Consider the following 21,705-nt stretch of genomic DNA (forward strand, 5'->3'; position numbering starts at 1 on the left):
CAAAGTCGTTGTCTCGAGTCGTTGGCCTTCCAAACTCGACTGAAACGGAAGAATAAAATTCCATAACATTCACATCATCAAGATAAGTGTTTCAGCTTAGCTATCGAATAACAAAACAGTCCAAAAACTCGATTAAACGGCGTAGCGATTCAAAATCGGTAACCGACGTAATCCCGAAACCATTTCTACTTCAAAACCCAATCATACGTATATTCAAGTCAATAACCAACTGATAAATCATTCAAATCCTCATCTCAATAGCTATAAATATCGATTAACATGCTGGAATCAAGATTGGATACATGTAATACAAACTCATCAATCCGGTTTCGATATAGAATCACATAAACGTCGATAAACAAAATCGAAAACTCAACATCTGATATCTCTCCATACTGATTTCGAAATCCAAATAACATAACATAAAACTTACACGAGATCGAAGCCCTCGTCGTAAGGATTCCAGAACAATTTACGGAATCGAAATCAGACAACCGGTTCAAAAGTTACGGCAAATTGAAACTCAAAGTTTCAAAGGAAAAATAAAGAGGAACGGGCTCTGTTCTTGATTTCTGAATATGTTGAATAAGATATCATCCTTACACGTTGCACATGCTGAGTAATAATTCTAAAATCGGATAGCTTCAATAGAAATTGCAATTTAGTCCCTCAATTCTTCAATAATTGCAATTCGGTCCTCGGCCCTTATTTTAATTCAATTTCAATCCTCAATAATTTAAAAATATTAGAATTTAAATCGAAACTCTAAATATTTCCAAATTAAATATACTCGGATTAAAATCAAATTAAATTCGGATTAATATTAATTAATCTCGGGCCTTACAACTTACCTCTCATACCAAAGCGAACAACACCTCTAAACGGTGAGATTTTCAGAAATACAAAATCTCCAACTTGAAATTCCAAAGATCGACGACGTTTATTTGCATAGCTTTCCTGTCGATCTTGGGCAGCTTTCATTCTTTGACGGATCAACTGAACTTTGTCATGCATTTCCTGAACAATCTCGGGTCCAGTCAATTGCTTTTCACCGAACTCATCCCAACAGAGAGGTGATCTACATCTACGACCATACAAGCTTCAAAAGGAGCCATACCTATAGTCACTTGGAAACTGTTATTGTAAGAAAATTCCACTAATGGTAAAGCTTCTTGCCAACTGTCTTTAAAATCCATAATTACAGCTCTAAGCAAATCCTCAAGAGTTTGGATTGTACGCTCAGTTTGACCATCGGTCTGAGGATGGTATGCAGTACTCATCGCAAGTCGTGTACCCATTTCTTTTTGAAATCTAGTCCAAAACTTTGAAGTAAATCTAGGGTCACGATCAGAGACTATTGCAACTGGAACTCCATGTAGTCTCACAATATTCTCAATAAACAAACGAGCCATTTTCTTATACGAGTAAGTCCTTTCATACGGAATAAAGTGGGCTGACTTGGACAATCTATCAACCACTACCCAAATGGCATCGAAGTGACAAGAAGTACGTGGCAAATGAGTGACAAAATCCATAGCCACATGTTCCCAGTTCCACTGAGGAACTTCAAGACTGTGCAGTAATCCTCCTGGTCTCATACGTTCTGCCTTGACTTGCTGACAGACCATACAACGAGATACAAACTCAGCTACATCCTTCTTCATGTTCTTCCACCAAAATTAAGGTCTGAGAATATGATACATTTTCTTGCCTCCTGGGTGAATGCTATAACGAGTGCAATGAGCTTCATTAAGGATGGTTGTGCGCAAGTCAGGAATATCTGGGACAACCAATCTTCCATTCAATCGAAGAGAGTCATCAGAATAAATTGAAAATCCCGATTGATGTCCTTGAGTCACTAAATCATAAGACTTCTGAATCTGATCATCCGACTTCTGAGCAGCTTTAATAATCTGAATCAACTCAGGTTCAACAGAAATATGAGAAACACATATAGCATTCCCTTGAATCTGAAAATTCAAACCAGAAGTACAGATATCCTCGTGCAACTTAGAAATATAGATTGAGGAGAGTTGAGCATCATTATCGACTTTACGACTCAAAGCATCAGCAATGACATTCACTTTTCCCGGCTGATATTGGATCTCACAATCATAATCTTTCAAAAGATCCATCCAACGCCTTTGTCTCATATTTAGATCAGACTGAGAAAATAAATATTTGAGACTCTTATGATCTGAATAAATTACAAATTGTTCTCCAAATAGATAATGTCTCCAAATTTTTAGAGCGAAGATAATAGCAGCCAATTCCAAATCATGAACAGGATATCTAGACTCGTGTGTCTTCAACTGACGAGAACCATAAGCCACTACTCGGCCATGTTGCATCAAGACACAACCTAATCCTTGAGACGAAGCATCTGTGCAAACAACAAATCCTTCAGAACCACTTGGAATTGTAAGTACTGGTGCAGAAGTCAATCTCTTCTTCAACTCAACAAAACTTGACTCACATTCATCAGACCAAATGAATTTCTGATTTTTCTGAGTCAACAAAGTGATAGGTTTAGAAATCTTTGAGAATCCTTCAATGAATCTACGATAATAACCAGCTAAACCCATAAAACTCCGAATCTCTGGCACATTTGAGGGTCTTGGCCAATTCAACACTGCTTGTACTTTACTTGGATCAACAGAAATACCATGTTCAGAGATAACATGGCCTATAAAGACAACTCTGTCTAGCCAAAACTCACACTTGGACAACTTTGCATATAATTGTTTCTTTTGAAGAATTCGAAGAATTAACCTCAAGTGCTTAGCGTGTTCTTCTTCGGACTTGGAATAAATAAGAATATCGTCGATGAAAACAATGACAAACTTATCGAGATATTTTTTGAATACACGATTCATCAAGTCCATGAAAATAGCAGGAGCATTAGTCAAACCAAAAGGTATAACTAAAAATTCAAAGTGTCCATATCTAGTGCGAAATGTTGTTTTTGTAACATCTTGTTGTCTAACTCGTACTTGGTGATATCCAGAGCGAAGATCAATTTTGGAATACACTGCCGTACCTTGCAACTGATCAAACAAGTCATCAATTCTTGGAAGCGGATATTTGTTCTTGATGGTTGACTTATTCAATTGTATGTAATCAATGCACATTCTCATCGTGCCATCTTTCTTTTTAACAAAAAGAACAGGAGCACCCCAAGGTGAAGAACTTGGGCGAATATAACCTTTACTCAACAATTCCTGTAACTGTTCTTTGAATTCTTTTAACTCAACAGGAGCTAATCGATATGGCGCTCGAGATATAGGTTCAGTTCCTGGCATAAGTTCTATACTGAACTCAACTTCTCGTTCTGGTGGAAATCCAGGAATTTCCTCGGGAAATACATCAGAAAATTCACAGACAACAGGAATGTCAGATATTGACCGCTCACCTTGAGACAGATCGACAGCATAAACAAGAAAACCTTCATTTCCTGAGTCCAACAGACGAGTCATTTCGATAGAAGAGACTAAAGGAATCTTAGCTCGTGAACCTTGACCATAGAAATTCCACTTAGGAGAAAAACTAGGTCTAAATCAAACTAAGCCTCTAAAACAATCAACAGTGGCTTTATTAGAAGTCAGAACATCCATACCCACAATACAATCGAAATCATGCATAGGTAGGACTATAAGATTCAGGTACAACACATTATCAGCATAGAGCAACACCGCATTAAACACAGCATCATCAGTTATGATCATTTTTCCCATTGGAGTAGCAACTGATAAATTACCATTCATACTAGTGGTGCAAAGATCATGGGAAGCGACAAATGCACGAGATATAAACGAATGCGATGCTCCAGTATCAAAGAGTACTCATGCTGTAAAACCACATAGAGTGCAGTTACCAGTAATTACAGTACCTGGAGCTGCCTGTGCCTCGTCCTCTGTCAAGGAAAATACACGAACTGGTGGCTGATTTTGCTGACCACCTTGACCTCTTGATTGCTGATGTGGCCAGCTCGACTGCTGAGAAGAGTGGGATGGTGCAGAAAATTTGCCACTAGGTGTTCCACCACCTGCCTGCACTGATTTTCCTGTCTGACTGGGGCAAACTCGAGCAAAGTGTCCTGTTCTGCCACAAACATTGCAAAGTCCTTGAAATCCCACACATTGATTTCTGAAATGTTTCCCACCACAGTTATCACAATAAGGACCAGTGTAGCGTTGTCCACTCTGCTTTCCAGAACCTTCAGAACTAGTAGAACTAGAGCCAGATTTCTTGAATTGTTTCCCTTTTGGACGTAAAGATGAAGCACTAAAATGACTTGAAGATTGCTTGACAGATTGGTGCTGGATAGGAGTCTTGTTTCCACTTCTCCTTCGAAAACTTGCCTCAGCCCTTTTTGCCAATTCCACAGCTTCGGGATAATTCATTGGCTTTCCAGTCGAGACAAATGGATGCAAGCGATCATCTAATCCTTCAGTGAAGCTTTCAACAATAGCTCCCTGACTAGCAGCAACATGAGGAGCATACTTCAACAGTTCATAAAAAGTATCAGCATAGTCTTCAACCGACATATTTCCTTGTTTCAAGTTATGTAATTCAGTTGATTTGGCACTATAGAATGATGGAGGACAATAACTTTCCCTGAACTTGAGCTTGAATACATCCCAAGATGGCGTTACTTTCTGAGATTCCAAAAAGTCATCAAGGTAGTAGCCCACCACATCTTAGCACGATCCTTCAACTGATGGAGTGCTAGCTTCAAACATTGCGCCGACGGATATTCAATCAAATCAAAGAGATCTTCAATCACGATAATCCAGATTTCAGCTTTTTCAGGTCCCTCATTACCAAAATAACGAGGTGGACGCATGGTATGGAAATAGGCAACTAACTCATCCATCCTAAGTTGTTCCAATCGTCCAGTAGCTTGGTTAACCTCGGTATTAACATCAATGCGAGGTCTCCCACGACCATGCCCACGTTCAGCATTATTACCACTTTCAGCCATTCTATAAATATAAATCATAATAAGAATTAGAATGAAAATAAACATATCATATATGCACATAAACATGCTGAAAAGTAGCAACAACAAGCGCAAAAATCAACTTTAGTGTCTAGACTCGAATGTCCTAGACTCTAGTTTGAGCATATCCCAGTTTATGCTCTGATACCATGATGTGAGGCCCGGTTACTCTAATTACATTTAATTATCATACAAACAAGTAATTAGAAGTCAAAGCAGTGGAAAAATAATTTAAAATAAATTTTGGGCCTATAAAAATTTCGGCATGACCTCCCCGTAAGTAGGACATCCCAAAATACACAGACAACAGTTTATTTAAAATAACTAAAACTAGGACCTCAACAAACTTAAACATCACACAACCATGTGCCGGCCAGGCACGAAAACAAATTAAAACAGTTAACACATACCTGAGCCGACAAGGCTTGATAATAATTTAAAACATAGCAGGAACTCTCAAATACAACATAAATACATCGGGGCATCTCCCCGGAGAATATAAAAATGACTCTAACATAATACATAATATAAAAAGCACCTCGTCGAGACGAAGCTACGCTCAAAATATCAGGCCAATCGGACGTCATTTGGCCGGCCAAATCGTCACCTGAAGTCACGGATCCGTCACCTTCTCCGACCAGTTTCACGGCCAGCCATTTTTCCGGCACTCCCATCCATGCATTTGAAGCGCCTTTTCCTCCTGATCATTTTCCGACCTCCCCCGTTCCTCCTTCTTCCCTGTGCTTGTCGGAATCTGCTTCTGAATGCCCGCAACCAACGATCAAGTCAAGCCCGTTATTTGTTTCCCAGTTTCCGACGAGCTCAGGCGTCTATTGTTCAAATCAAACCCCGATATGGAATCCTCATCAAATTTCGTTCCAGATGCACCCAGGCCCGTTTCCTATTCCTTCGTCATCGGAGCTGCAAATTGGATCTATTGATCGTGGGTCGGAAACCCTAGCTCCGATGGTCTTCTTCCCCAATTACTCAACCGTGCCTCAACCTTTTTTCAATCCTTCTCAGCCGAAGATTGCATTATCCCCTACGCTCCTTTCCATGCCTTCAATTTCTGGATCCTCGCCGTCGATGATAAACGCCCAATTCCAAGGTTTTCTGGTGAGTCACGCACCGAGTCACTCATTTCCTACCCCTCAAATGCCCGAGTCTGCACACATAGACCCCAAATTCGTGTTCTCCACCACCTCGCCGGCCCTCGGTGGTACTCCGACCGGTGACTCGAGAGTCAACTCGGACGAGTCATACGTTCGTACTCACTGTGTCAACTCAGCTGGTCAACTCGTGGTCAACCCAGTCAAAATCGTTGACCTGTGACCCCGGGTGGCCCTGCTCCTTTTGCCCCTGGTGCGGGCACTTGGACCACAAAAAAGAGAAGACGTAACCAGCGGCGGCGGCCACCTCCTCAGGCTGCCCCGCGTACTCAAAATTTCTTCCAAGTTCTTGAGTCTTTACCCGAGGAGCCTGATCTTTGTCGCTCTGAGTTGAGGACTGAGGCTCCTTTTGAGTCTGCTGAGCAGAGTCCAGATCTCCCTGTGGATGGAGATGTTGTTAAGGACCTTGCTTCTGGGTGTAGTGATGCTACGATGGGAGGTGATGCTGGTGCTCCCGCCCCGCAGTCAGTTGTCGCTCCCCACGAGGGACCTGACCTCGGCTTGGCCCTTTCTTGGGCTCGTCAGGTGGAGGAAGAGGTTGGTGCTTCTTCAGGGGTCGGTGAGATGGATCTTGGTTTTCCGCAAGCTGTTCCTGTGCCTTCCTTGGAGGCTACTGATACCTGAACTCTGAATCACAGTAGCCACTCCATCCCCTCGCTTCCTGGGACTCCTGTGGAGTCCTCCGCCCCGTCCTTTGAGGGGCTTGTCTCTCAGCAGGGTACTTATTGTCAGGACGTTGATCCGATCACTGAGTTTGTCAGTGAGGACGACTCAAGTTCCTTCTGTGGGACTGAATCGTGTGATGGGAGAGATTTTGGGAGATATGATGAGGATTTTGATTTCTCTGTCTCACCCTCTAAGAGAACGCTTCGTTCTGACACGAAGCGACAGCAGACTCGCCAGGAGTCTAGAAAGAATACGGGGCCTTACTCCACCCATTCCAAATGCAGTGCCTAATTTGGAACATCAGGGGACTCAGGAGCTCTGAGTCCCAGGAGAGGCTTCATGCCTTGGTGAAAGAGAAGCGTGTCAAGATCTTGGCTATCTTGGAGCCAATGATTGCACTTGACCAGCGCTTCATGACCCGTCGCCTTGGTTTCCAGAGAGTTCTGTCGAATGTCTCTGGTCATATTTGGGTTTTTTTGGCGGACGATGTGAAGGCGGAGTGTGTCCTTGATCACGCTCAGTTCCTCCATCTTCGCGTGGCGGCTCCCTTTTTGCCGACCCATGTTTTTTGCTCTTTCGTGTATGCCAAGTGTGACTACACTTTACGACGCGACTTATGGGCTTCTTTGCTGCAGGTCAAGCCTGTTGGTGGTCCTTGGCTTGTCGGGGGGATTTTAATGTCGTGAGGGATGCCTCCGAGTGTCTTGGCTCTTCTGGTGGGAGGCAGCTCCCCATGGACGAGTTTAATCATTTTGTTTTGGAGTTTGCGCTGGTTGACGCTGGTTTTGAGGGCTCTTCGTTCACCTGGACGAATAAGTCTATTTGGAAGCGTCTTGACAGAGTTTTTGTTTCTGTGGATTGGGGTGACCATTTCAACTCTATCAGGGTTGAACACCTCAGTCGCACGGTTTCGGATCATTGTCCTCTTTTGGTGTCTGCTCCTGTCTTTGCTCGGGGGCCGAGCTCGTTTCGGTTCCAGAGCATGTGGACTCGGCACCCGGGGTTCCTTCAAACCGTCAGGCTGAACTGGAACATGCCCTGCTCTTTGCAAGGCATGCCCAGGCTCTTTGCCAAGCTGAAACGGTTGAAGGGCCACCTCAAGTGGTGGAACCGGGATGTTTTTGGGAACCTTTTTGATAAGATCGCTGAGGCGGAGAGGTCGGTTAGACTGGCTGAGGCTGCCTGTGAAGCGGATCCCTCTGAGCATAGCTGGACCCTCTTGTCCAGATGCAATGAGGAGCTGTCTAGAGTCACCGCTATGGAAGCGGATTTTTGGAAGCAGAAAGCTGCTTGTAATTGGCTTGAGGACGGGGAGAGGAATACGAAGCTTTTCCACAACATGGTGAAGAAGAAGAATGTGGTTAATAAGATCTTTCGTATTTGGGAGGATGGTAATTGCCTCACCTCTCCTGGTCTCATCAAGCAGTCTGGGGCTGCCTATTTTGAGCGCCTCCTCACTGGAGATCCTTTTGTCCTGGATCTTCCGGATTTTTCTGGCTTCTCCTCGGAGATTTCGGAGGAGGAGAACCATAGCTTTGCCGCCGCACCTTCCTTGTAGGAGGTACGTGCTGTCGTCTTTTCCATCCCTCGGGATAGTGTGGCGGGCCCCGATGGGTTTTCTTCGGTTTTCTTTCAGAGCTGCTGGGATTTTGTGCAGCATGATGTCATGGACGCTGTCCTTGATTTCTTTCGGGGCTCTCTTATGCCCCAGGGCTTCACTGCCACCACGATCACTTTGATTCCCAAAGTCGAGGGTGCGCAAGCTTGGACGGACTTCCGTCCCATCAGCTTGTGTAATGTTTCCAACAAGATTATCTCGAAGCTTTTATACTCTCGTCTGCGGTCGGTGGTGGGGAGACTTGTTTCTCAGAGTCAGAGTGGCTTTGTGCCGGGGCGGATTATTGCTGACAATATCCTTCTCGCGCATGAGCTCACTCACAGTCTTAATCTCCCTGCCCGTGGTGGTAATGTCATTCTGAAATTGGACATGGCTAAGGCCTATGATAGAGTCCAATGGTCTTTTCTTCTGGATGTCCTCCGAAGGTTTGGTTTTTCGGAGCAGGTTGTGAGAATGGTGAGGGCTTGCATTTCTTTTTGCAAGTTCTCGGTTAATGTCAATGGTACCCCTGCTGGTTTTTTTGCTTCCTCGAGAGGCCTGAGACAGGGTGACCCTTTGTCTCCCCTCCTCTTTATTCTTGGAGCGGAGTATATGTCCCGTGGCTTGGACCGGTTGTTCCTCCAGCATGCTGATTTGAGGTATCGGTCTGGGTGTGATTTGCCGATTTCCCATTTGGCCTATGCTGACGATGTCATTATTTTTGCCAATGGGGGATCCCGTGGTCTTCAGCGTCTCAAAGATTTTCTGGCTCACTATGAAAATTGCTCGGGCCAGCTCGTTAATGTGGCCAAGAGTGCTATGATCTTTCCTCCGGGCTGGACCGCTCGTCGCCGCTCCCGTTTGCTGCAAATCACTGGATTTGCGGAGGGGCAGCTGCCCTTGAAATACCTTGGAGCTCCGCTTTTCCGTGGGAACCGCAAGTGCTCTCTCTTTGAGCCTCTTCTGCAGTCGGTCCGAAAAAAGCTGGAGGGCTGGGAGTCCCGTTCCCTTGCTCCTGGGAGTAGGATGACGCTGATCCGCAGTGTGCTCCTTTCGATCCCGATCTATCTCTGCCAGGTGATCCAGCCTCCTTTGGCTGTTTTGGAGAAATTGGAGCGTATTTTCAATGCTTTTCTTTGGGGCTCCAGACCCTTAGAAAAGAAGTGGCACTGGGCCCGCTGGTCTCGCGCCTGTCTCCCTGTGGAAGAAGGAGGCCTGGGTTTTTGCAGGCTCAAGGACATTGTTGATAGCTTTTCCATGAAGCTGTGGTTCAGATTCCGGCAGGGTTCCTCTCTCTGGGCGAGATTCCTTTCGAGGAAGTATTGCCGGACTGTCAGCCCTATTTGTGCTCCTTCTCGTGGAGCCATTTCCCCCACTTGGAGGCGCTTGCTCCAGATTAGACCTCGTGCGGAGCCTGGTATTCGGTGGAGGATTGGTCTTGGGGATGTCTCTTTTTGGGATGATACTTGGTTGGGTGATGCCCCTTTGTCGAGCAGGTGTAATGTCAGAGGGGATCGGTGTGTGCGTGTTTTCAGCTTCCTTTTGGAGGGAGACTGGGATTTTGATCTCATTTGCGCTGTCGTCGCTCCCTCGGTGGCGGAGGAGATCGTTCAGATTCCTGTTTTGGTGGATGAACCGGATGCGACTATCTGGATCCACAGCACCGATGGTGCCTTTTCTGTGAGATCTGCTTGGGAGCAGGTCAGACCGAGAGGCTCGGTCTCGGATATCTTTACTCCCTGTTGGGGTCGCTGGATGAGGCCCACCATGTCCTTCTTTCTGTGGAGGTTTTGGCATCGGTGGTTGCCTGTGGATGAGGTGCTCCAGCACCGGGGCTTCTCCCTTGTGTCCAAGTGCCAGTGCTGTGAGATGTCGGAGACATTTACTCACATTTTCATCGACGGTCCCATCGCCCGCTCTGTGTGGCATTTCTTTGGGGCTATCTTTAGAGTTCGCATCCCTGCCACTGAGAACTTCAGTCTGTTTCTCAGTGCTTGGAAAAGGGGTCGCGAGTGGTCTCCGGGGGGTAATGTGAGGGAATTCATTCCTTTTGTCGTGCTTTGGTTCCTATGGACTGCACGCAATGATACTAAGCACCGTCACTTACCCTACTCTGCGGAGAAGGTTAAGTTCCAAATTTTGTCTTATTTGAGACTTGCTCATTCCGCAACTGTTATCAAGCCCCGTCTTTGGCTGGGGGCTTTGCAGGCTGCTAGGAAGATGGGCATCTTGGTCGGCCTCCAACGGATTCACAAGACTGCGATCGTCCGTTGGTTGAGGCCTCCACCTGGGTCCTTCAAGCTCAATGTGGATGGGAGCTCGAGAGGTAACCCGGGTGAGTCGTCTGTGGGGGGGGGTTGTCCGGGATTCTTCTGGTAGGGTCTTGGCGTTTTTTAGTGAGTTCATTGGTTTGGGGTCCAATGTCCGTGCAGAACTCTGGGCGATTTGGAGGGGTATTCTTCTCTGTTCTGACCTTAGCCTTTTTCCCCTTTGGATTGAAACTGATTCCCAGATTGCTATTCAGATTCTTAGATCTCGGAGGTGCCGTTGGGATTTGGACCATATTGTTTCGAGGACGCGTGTTTTGGTGCGGAATAGGCCGGTTCATTTCTCGCATATCTATCGGGAAGGGAATTCGGTTGCGGATGCGTTGGCGCGGCAGGCTCATGATCATAGGCAGTGTTTATTGGAGATTGGTGTTTCTTTAACCACTCTCATCGCTGCGTTGGCCCGTTCTGACTCTTCCGGGCTTCCTTACCTTAGATCTAGGTTTTCTTAGAGCCTCACACTCGCTTATAGCCGTTTCTCTTGGGCTTTCTTTTTCTTTGTTTGCTCTCCTTTTTGGTCTAGATCATCCTAGATTTAGATATATGTAGCTATTTATTTTTCTTTGCAGGTACAGCTCTCCGGCCCTTTTCCGGAGTTTTTGGAGTTAGTCTGTTCCCCTGTCGCTTGCTTTGCTTTCTTCAGGGTGATGGATCATCAGGCGTTCTCTGTGCTTCCCCTTGCCTGGTTCTTGCTGTTGTTTGGATGTTTTGTGGGCGGTCTCTCGTGCCCCTCGCTTTTTGGATTTCCAGTCTTCTTGGGAGTTAGGTTATGGCTTGAGTTTCCTTCGCCATTCTCCTGCTTTTTTGCTCTGGGTCTGCTGGTTTGCGGTCGCTCCTCTTTTTCCTCGCGGCCTTTGTATAGTGACTTCCCAGCTGATCATGACTTTTGGCATATTTCTTGCATAGCTTTGATCTGTTGTTCAGCTCTGGATGGTGCCAGCCTCTTTTCGCGCTTTAGTGTCGGATTTGATTTTGCTGGCCTGGATTTGTGGATCTCCTCTAGGTTTTACTGCACAGGCTGATACCAGCCACTCTTTGAGCCTCAGTGTCCGTTTTTGATTTTGCTGGGCCGAGCTGTGGCTCTCTTCTAGCTTTTGCTGCTCAGGATGCCTGCTGACGGTGATTTAGTTAGCTATCTTTGATGTTATTTGTTTATACTTATTTCCTAGGGATGCTTTGGTTGTATATTTCGATACCCTAGCTGTTCTGATGTTCTTATTACCTTTGTATAGCCTTTTGGGGAGGTTTTGGCCTAGTCCCCCTCCTCCGTTAGGTTTTATTTGTATCGCTTTTTTATGTTTATATACAGGTAGGGGTCTGCCTAACCCCCCGCTCCCGGCGGTGTTTTTTTTTAAAAAAAAAAAAACAACAAAAAAAAAACAACAAAACATATAAACTATGCATAAACACATTATAAAATGTAGTATGCAATGCATGAACTGGGCTCAAAGTAAACGGGATAACAGGAGCCAACAAACGGTACGATAACAACTGGAACAATGCTCGAGCTAGAACACAGGGGAGCTACATCGTCATGTAACTAAACCGCCCTGCCAAGTATGCGAGGTATGTCGTGCTGTGTGAAATCAAACACCCACAACTCGGCCTCCATACAGCTGATAACGATACAACAGATTGGCACAATAACGAACAACATACGATGTCAAGATTCCAATTGCATATCACACAGAAAATGCATCAAGGAATAGACAATCATAATTCCGGTCTCAGGGATACTAGGCATAAAAAGCCACCAGCTGATTCTCGAAATAACAATACGTGTGCCCAGAGTACAATACAACATGATAACGGGTAACAAGAATGATAGGGCTCAACGTGTGATGTAGTGAATATCATGCCCTATTCTAAATGCCACAAAATATATCAAATAATTTAACATATAAACAACGAGGCATTTACATTCACATAATCCATATAGTTCACGTAATCAACATAATATCGGCAAAACAATATTTATATTTTTACCGTTGTATGTTACCAACCGTAACATACCTATACCAATTCAAACGAAGGTCCTCAACTCTAATTCCCAAAGTTTTGTCCTACAACAAAATTTATATTCCATAATATATCAAAACAATGCGATATAATCAACGAGAATGAATTAAATTCAAACGGGTAAATTCCCAAATCCGGGCAGCCCACTATAGCTCAATCAAACAACCTGGAAACTCAAGCTAAAGGCTGGAAATGAGTTTAAAATGTCACAACTTGAACTAAACTAGCTGGACCGTAGCAACCTTCGAACTCGCCGGAAAACTCACCGGAAAATGGCTGGAAAAAGGGGCAAACGAACAGGGGAAGGTTCAGCTAATTCTAAGCTATGAAACATAGCAGAAATATGGTCTAAAAATCACCAAGATCGAAGCTTACTTACTCGAAGAATCGCAGCAGAAAATAGCAGCTCAACCAGATTCTGAACAAGGCTCTATTCGTGCCTAAACCTGGACCAAAATCATCGATTCTTAGCTTCAATCGAAGCCACGGATGTAAGGAAGAAAACCCAACAAATGAATCGAATTTTGGACTCCGAACGAAGAAGTTATCGCCGAAATACCGCAGCTGGTTGGTGACGGGAATGAACGGGTTTGGGGGTTGGGCTTCTCTTCCCTTTTATCTTTCTTATTATTTAAGCGTGTGATGTATGTATGTATATGAGGATATGTGTTTGCCTTATTTAATTATTATTTGGGCAACTTGACACAGTCCAGATATTTCAACTCTCGTGTATTATTTTAGCTCTAATATGTATTTTATATCGTTTAAATCTCGATATTCAAAAATACATATTTTTAATAAACTTACTAATTTATTTGGCATAAATAATTATTTTAATTTAGCATCTCAATAATAATTCTAATTATGCCAAATTACCAGATAATTAACTTCTGGGTCTTACATTTAGCATAGGAGTGTGCGTGTGTTGTGAGTAAAAATTAGGGATTAGGGTTATGTATTAGGCCTTGAGTCTAAGTGTATGTATAGGTGTATCCATAGGAGTTTGAGTGTGTGAGTGATAGAGAAAAAAGTCACACACTTTCTTTTTTAAAAAAAAATGCTACACCGAAATCGGCAACTTTGGTTCTAAATATTTAATTGCACTGATAAAATGTACAAGCTAGAAAAATCCAGGAATTAAACACTCTAAATATTCTGATGTCACGACAATGAGTAAAATATTTAAATACCGCGCAGAGCGATTTAAAATAATTTAAACAAACTAGACAGTTAAAATAATTTAAAATAACTAACCGTTAAACTTAGGCTATTTAAAATAAATAAATTGGACACTCGAACATATTTAACCAAATAAGCTAAACAATTAAAATCATTTAAATGAATAAACTAAACCATTAAAAATCAAAAATAATTTTAATAAGCAAAACCTAAACCTTTAAAATATTAACACAAATTAATTGCACAATAAAATCATTTAGACATATAAACTTAAACAATTAAAAATATTAATTAAATAATTAGTAAAATAAAATCATTTGAAGAAATAATAAAATATTTTAATAGCACATAATCCAGATAAAGAATTTAAATCAATTAAACTAAAAATAAAAATCCTAATATTTATTAAATTAATGCACGCGATTTAGTAGATTGGATTTTAGGCGTCACAATTCCTTCTCCCCTTAAATGGAATTTCGTCCTCGAAATTCAGGACTTACTAACTAGGTTCGAATACCTTAGACCAGATCAACACTAAGTTTTACAACTTAGCACCTACCTGAGTTGGTCCAAGTCAGCTTTCGCTGCGCACTCTGATGCTTACTGATATCTGTATCATCATGAACCAGACTAACTCTTACTGCAAAATAAATTTGCAAACTCCTATTCATCTCCAACTGTTGTAGCCTAAGAGAAATTTCTAATCACTGTTCCCATGTGGCCGTAAGAGTTTTAATTCGTCACCTAAACTCCTAAAATATCTGATATTTGTCTTAGTTTGATAACCTTAAATCCTGAATCGTAATTTTAAGCATTAAAGTTCATGTATACCCATTAAAGAATTTATATCAATCTTATTCATAACTTAAAAACTTTCTAACAACGAAACTACACTTAACGTCTATTTATCAATTAAACTTAACTCATATGATCTAGAACTTGAGCTCTTATGAAAGTCACAAGTCTACAAAATACTTAACAACTAAACACTAAAATTTTCTAAATAAAAAGGCTAAAGGAAACTATACAATTCTACCTCAACTGCCCTCAGATACAAAATGGGTCTGACCCATACTTCCACAACAAATCTCTACGGCATGCCCAAATGATAAAACAAATTACCTTTCTCCTCAACAATCGCATAAGGACCGACAAAACAAGTTAATTTCCTTATATTCCCAAATCGTTAATATTACGGAACAATGATATCTTCAAGAACAACTTAATATCCAATTTGAGATTCTAAAGGTCTACGCCACTTATTTGCAATGCTACGCTTAATGCTCTTGGACTATGCTCAAACCCCTTATTAGTTACTATAACTCGCAACGCTTCTAAGGATGATTAAAATTTCCCAACAGATTTATCCACTTTTCTATCCCAGATACAACGACTAAGAAATCCATATTTACACTTCAAGTCAAAATATACCACGAGCTATTATCCACTTATTGGATTAGATGGTCTCTAAGTACCCAAACAATTCTTACATATCGCATGAAGACATATCTCAAATCCCTAGTTCCTCTTGACAGCAAGTCTGAAAAATCCATAAATTCCCAAATTATTATATGTACATCTTGACTTCATGTTTCAAGAACTTAATATACAACTAGACACCTCGAAGAGGTTGTAACCTGTGGGGATTTCAGGTTGCTAATTTTGTCTTAGGGCAACTAATGATTAATTAAACAATTAATCAAACAATTAAGAGTAATAAACCAAGAGCAAAAAAAATTTTTTTTTTTTTTTAATCTTGGTCAGGATCGATCCTGTGAACTCCCAGGATCGATCCTGGACCTTAATCAAAGTTTTTGTCCAGAATCCCATTGTGCCAGGATCGATCCTACCAATTCGCAGGATCGATCCTGCGCAACTCTGTTCGAAAAATAGAAATCTGCTCTTGATCTAGTACTGTCAAAATTAATTCTAAACACTTCAATAAAATTTAAAACATGGAAATACATCTATAAACTAGCATATACTCATATACGAAGTCTCTAGCATCAAAACATGCGTTGAATACATCAATTCGAATAACATAATAGACAGTAATCAAGCAAGCTACACAACGACTCCATGTGAGCTTCAAGTCTATAAGTTCATATCAAGTTTGATGCTATCTAATACATATTCGTTCAGCTATAACCCGAGTCCTCACGTGCTAAGTCTCGCTCCCAAGCTGTCAATGTCATCTCAGACCAGCTTCTGCCCCATCTGTTGCCATGTACACATACAAAAAAAAAAAACAACAGCCGGATAAACTCCGGTGAGAAAACATTCTCAGTATAAGCAACATATATAAAGCGTTAAATAATCATATCAACTCTAATCGTAAACGACTCAACAATAGAGTAAATAACACATATCTCGATTAAGAATTGATTCATATATCATCGTTGTCATCAAGATTCGTATCCGATCTTGACATGGATATCCATCTATCGTAGCCATTCTGGGCTAGAAAATAAGGTCACCCTCCGACCTTGGCATCGAATCAATTCATATCATCATCGTATCAAAATCATATCGACTCAAAATCAAAGGTCCACTACCTGGGATGGATCGACAATATCAAAATAAAATCAAAGCAATAAATACGTATGTGATTTTGGCGGAACAACTCAAGAAGAATCGTTCTTGAGTTTCAAAATTCCTGACTCTCGATGTCGTCATTATACCTTCGTATTTCTTCTGTTTTGAACGCTTCAAATCTGAAACATAGAATCACAGCATTCATATAAATCTTCATTCTATACAATCATTCCAATTTCAGTTCAAAATCATCAATCTAACTTCATTCAAAATTATTTCAAACTTCAACTTCTTCTTATTTGGTACAACTCGGAGTCGTGAGTCGTTAGCCTTCGAAACTTATCTAAAACTGAGAAATAAAAATGCTATATCATCGATAACATTTCAAACAATGTCTTATCTCAGTCATAGGCTATCAAAACGATCCAAAAACACGAATCGACGGCGTAGCGATTAAAAATCGGTAACCGACGAAATATCGAATTCGAATCTAACTTATTTAACTTTAATCCAATTCATACGTCCATTCCAAATCATGAATACATCATTCTAATCCTCATAACAGCAGCTAAGTATATCAAATACAAGCTGAACATCATAACAAGTTCATTCCTTAATCCATATTCGATTCGGTTTCGAAAATAAAGGATACAACACATCAAAAAAATGATCATATACCAAAGTACTGATCTCTACCAAATTTTGTTGTTCAAAACATGCCAAGATGATTAAATACTTACATCAAATCGAAGGCCTTGTTGCAAGGATTCCAGAACATCTTTCAGAATTGCAATCGGACGAGCGGATCAAAAGTTACGGCGATTTGAACAAATCGAAATCTAAAGAAAAAGGAAGAACTCTTGGCTCTCGGCTCTCCTTTGATCTGTTTTCATACTTCTCCATAAATTCACACGTATCAAATCTGATATACTTAAGGTAAAATCGTATATGTATTGCATATTTGAAATTTAGTCCCTCAAGTCTTCATTAATTGCAATTCAGTCCTCGGCCTTCGTTTTAATTCAATTTCAATCCAAAATAATTTAAGAATATTAGAATTAAAATCGAAACTCTAAATATTCCCAAATTAAATATACTCGAATTAAAATTAAATAAATTTGGATTAATTAAATAATCCCGGCCTTTTGCATTTTAGCCCTTCAAATTTTGATGTTTTCAAATCAGTCTCTGATCGGGTTTCATTGTCAAAATCAATCTTCTTTAATTCCCGAAACATGGAATTTAATCTTAAATTCCATAAATATTCAAATCGAATATTTATTCTTTTAATTTAAGAATTCTCAGAATTTAATTCTCAAAATCCGTAAATTCTCAAATTAAATATTTTCGGCTCGGAAATTAAATCTATCATTTCCATAACTTCTCAAATCAATATTAGCCCATAATATGGAATTTAATTCTCAAATCTCATAATTAATAATTTAATATTTTCGGGCCTTACAATTCCTCCCCTCTAAGAAATGATTGCGTCCTCGAAATCACATTCAATCAAAGTATTCAATCTAATAGACTGAATAATTATCTGAAGTTATCACTTCAATCATATAGCTCTGAAATTTGTATCTCATCTCTTCATCTCTTATCAGATTCTTTCTTCGAATCTGCTTCTAGTCTCTTGTATTCGATATCTATTCAGTTGTACTTTAAATAATTGAAAAGAAATCTTTCTGAGATGTCTTTTTCCCAAATCAAGGATCTGTCGAATAATCGACTTAACTCAGAATCTTTTCAATATCTAACTCATCTGATTAAAGTACATGGAAGAATCTAACTGACACTTCCGTATACTAAATACGTGGAACAATCTGATCCTTCATATCAAATTGGAAAGAATAATTCATTTAATAAAATCATCAATTCTGTCCGACATCTCATTCAGTGAAATTTAGTTTCAGTGACGACTTGTTTCTTTTTCTATATCATTCTATGCTCTGCATAGAAGATATATCAAGTCTATACTGTCATTCTATTCATCGCTTCAAGATCAGTATTCAACTTCATATTCTGAATCTGTAAATTAACCTCTGCTCTTTCTCAATTCTGAATTAAATGATATTTCAAGAATAACTTTTCCGCTTAACTAATCAGTTTCAGCTTCAAAGTTATATCTATCATTCAATTACTAATTCTGTTTCTTCTTCTATGTTCTCACTTCGAACAGATTCATATTCATCATCTTTGTGTGTCTTAAATCAAATCTGATCTGATATCGACAAATCATGTCTGATCTGATGTCATATACTTCAGTAGTATCATTTCAACACAAAGAAATCGGATTTTCTTTCATCATATCCTTATAGCATTATCTCAAAATCGGCTCAATAGCTGTTACAGGAATTATAATCATCAAGTGGCGACACATCAAGTCAAGTAATACCGAATCAGGTATTAAAGTTCTGAGAATATTCTCAACATCTGGAAAATCAACTCAGATAATCCATCAATCGAAGAATGGTATAATGCAATCACATATAACTAACTCTCAGAACATCAGTCAATCAATCGATGCCACATTCTGTCGAATAAATCTAAAGTCTTAATCCTGACAATAGATTTTAATCATTCCTGTACTTTCATCATATCTCTATCTTCTTCACAGATCTGAATAGATAACTGTTATTCACATCTCATACAGCGTATTTTAAAATTCTGATTAGTCTATTCGGACTATTCATTAATCATAGAATACTATGCTGTATTCACAGATTTCAAAGTATTCAGAGCTGTTGATAATCTGTACCATATCAAGTGAAGTTCATTCTCGAAATTTGATTCATCTTCTCTGACTATTCTTCCAATTCAAGGATAATAAACTGTACCTTTACCTCAAAAAGTACTCAAAGTCTTCGGATCATCTGTATTACAATTTAATAGTAAACCCAATATTTCAATCTGAAACATTATTTCGTGGCTTATTGTTCTTATTGCAACGAATCTAATCACAATTTAGTGATTTGATCATACAGACAGATCATCGTATACAATAATATCAATAAATCTGTTCATAACTACCACCTGTTTACCTCATCTATACTGTTTCATCATAGTAGTTTCGCAAAATATTCTTTCAAATCATAATCTCATTTCAATTTCTGGAGTTTCTAAACTATCACTGAACTAATCTAGTCAATGATTTTCAACCTCTTCAGAAATTCTCTGTACGTTTAACTTCGAAAACGTACTAATTCTATTACTTCTATTTGCTTATCTTCTGATAAAACAATTATTTGATGAATCTTAAATTCATTGTTGTGCAATTCTTCAAATTCTGATATCTCTTTTCGGAAATATCAGGCACAATCAAATAATCAATCATAATAGAATTCATTCATGCTGATCTAAGGCTTCAATTCATATCTCAATCTAGCATTCTTTACTAAATTCTCATTACTTCAGTTTACTTTTTGTGTTTCTTTCATCTTCTGCACAGTTCTGGCTTACTTTCACTCGAAAATCATTCCGATTGATGATATATTCGTCTGAATATTCAAACCAGAATACACAGAAATCTGGAATTAATTCATCGGATGCCTATTTCATTTCTCATTTCTATCTCCAAATACCGACAATTCATATCATCTAACCCAAGAATCATGGATCATATTCAAATTCTTCTATCAGTTACGAGCCAACAATCTTAAAATACACTGAAATATCATCAAAGGATCAATAATTCTCAAAATCAAAAGAAATAAATCAAGATTGAGAAAATCCTTCAATCAAGGTCATCCAAAAATCAAATCTTCTGGATAACAAACTCTGCAAAGTGAAAACAACTCACTTGCATCACATAACTCAGAATGAGTAAATCACTCAGGCTCTATGAACAAAACAAGGAGAGCCACTCGAAATCAAACATTTCAAGAATTATATGTCCAATTGATGTAGTCGATTCAGCATAATAAAAAAAAAAGACTCATCTGTAACTGATTTTCATATCATCATCTATCTTCTAAACCTCAAGATCAATATTCAGTTCATAATCTCATCAAGTCGGTAATTCATAAATTCATCAATTCATCAATTCTCTATTGAATTCCAGTTCACAACTTAAACTAAAGTCAAAAATCTTACTGGAACATATCTTTAATCTCTATTCATTGGCATACCTATCAATGATGATTTAGATCTTGAACATATCTAGTGCATCGAATATACTGATTTCGAAATATTTTTGTAATCAAACATCATATATCAAACCGAAATCACAGAATCTTAATTCAAGATTCCATCACTATCATCATATTCATATGCACATCATGTTCTTATTGATCTAATTCAATCGTTTCTTCTATTAATCAATTCTATTTCAGTTCTCATTTGATCAGACTATTCATACTTCTCCTCAATAACTCGAGTTTTGATCAAGAACCAATTCTACTTCATTTTCACGGAATACATGCTTCCAAGAAACTCAGATATTCAGGTAAACATGTACTTCGTAAAGCATAAAGCATACTGATTGGTTAAATCACAAAATCAAGTGATTCAATAATCTGAAACTATCACTAATCAGTACTTGGTTACAGTCTCATCATCTATCATGCATCGTAACCAAATATTTCACATATGAACAACATCATGTTCAATTTTATTTCATCGAAGCAATAGTTTCATTCTTCAACTCAATTCACAAATTCTCTTTTCTGATACAGAGGTTAAAATATAACACAGCTTTCAGCTATCATATATCTCTTGCACCTACAACATAAACAGGTTAAAACAACATAAATATGTTACCTGTAAGTCTCATTCTCAGGTGCAATGTTATTCTGATCCTCTATATACTTCTGCTATTTGTTCTTCATTCGAATCTTCTTAGAATCTATGTTTCTTCGAACAGATTCTAGCACATGTGCCTAAATTTTTTTTGTAAGAGTGGGTGCCCAGTGAGCCAACTGTGTGGCTATGGGCTTTGATGACTCTTTGTATAAACAATCTTTTGTTTAATATTATTTACACTTTTATGGCAATGACTTTATATTACTTCATATTGTTATATTGTGATATACTATTGTTGTTTTGATAAAGACCTTGAATATACTATAGTGTATGTAAGATGTGGTAGAACATGGAGATGTCTATCATGAAATACATCTTATAGTCACTGTATATTCTAAAAACCGTTCCTAGTCGATTGAGCCGTCCGATAATAAGGATAAGGATCGCTCGAGTTTGAGACTAGCATTT

The 21,705-nt window shown here is 39.7% G+C and overlaps 2 protein-coding genes across 2 annotated transcripts; both read left to right on the plus strand.

Moving 5' to 3' along the window:
* Nucleotides 1-7,115: 7,115 nt before the first annotated feature.
* Nucleotides 7,116-8,395, plus strand: LOC140861982 (uncharacterized). Its single transcript, XM_073264982.1, has 2 exons — nt 7,116-7,428; nt 7,473-8,395. The coding sequence occupies exons 1-2, from the start codon at nt 7,116-7,118 to the stop codon at nt 8,393-8,395; spliced, it is 1,236 nt and encodes a 411-aa protein (XP_073121083.1).
* A 108-nt stretch (nt 8,396-8,503) lies between these two features.
* On the plus strand, nt 8,504-11,783 carry LOC140861983 (uncharacterized). Its single transcript, XM_073264983.1, has 3 exons — nt 8,504-10,760; nt 10,867-11,021; nt 11,331-11,783. Exons 1-3 carry the CDS (start codon nt 8,504-8,506, stop codon nt 11,781-11,783), a joined length of 2,865 nt encoding a protein of 954 aa, XP_073121084.1.
* Nucleotides 11,784-21,705: the final 9,922 nt, after the last annotated feature.

Source organism: Henckelia pumila, chromosome 4, assembly GCF_033568475.1.
Source record: "Henckelia pumila isolate YLH828 chromosome 4, ASM3356847v2, whole genome shotgun sequence".
Taxonomy (NCBI): Eukaryota; Viridiplantae; Streptophyta; class Magnoliopsida; order Lamiales; family Gesneriaceae; genus Henckelia; species Henckelia pumila.

Bases quoted from the DNA above. Each gene is read 5' to 3' on its own strand.
- LOC140861982 (XM_073264982.1), top strand. From the start codon at position 7,116: ATGCAGTGCCTAATTTGGAACATCAGGGGACTCAGGAGCTCTGAGTCC. The intron at 7,429-7,472 runs GTGACTACACTT...TCTTTGCTGCAG, and splicing joins CTCTTTCGTGTATGCCAAGT to GTCAAGCCTGTTGGTGGTCC.
- LOC140861983 (XM_073264983.1), top strand. From the start codon at position 8,504: ATGGACGCTGTCCTTGATTTCTTTCGGGGCTCTCTTATGCCCCAGGGC. The intron at 10,761-10,866 runs GTAACCCGGGTG...ATGTCCGTGCAG, and splicing joins TGTGGATGGGAGCTCGAGAG to AACTCTGGGCGATTTGGAGG. The intron at 11,022-11,330 runs GTGCGGAATAGG...TTTTCTTTGCAG, and splicing joins TTTCGAGGACGCGTGTTTTG to GTACAGCTCTCCGGCCCTTT.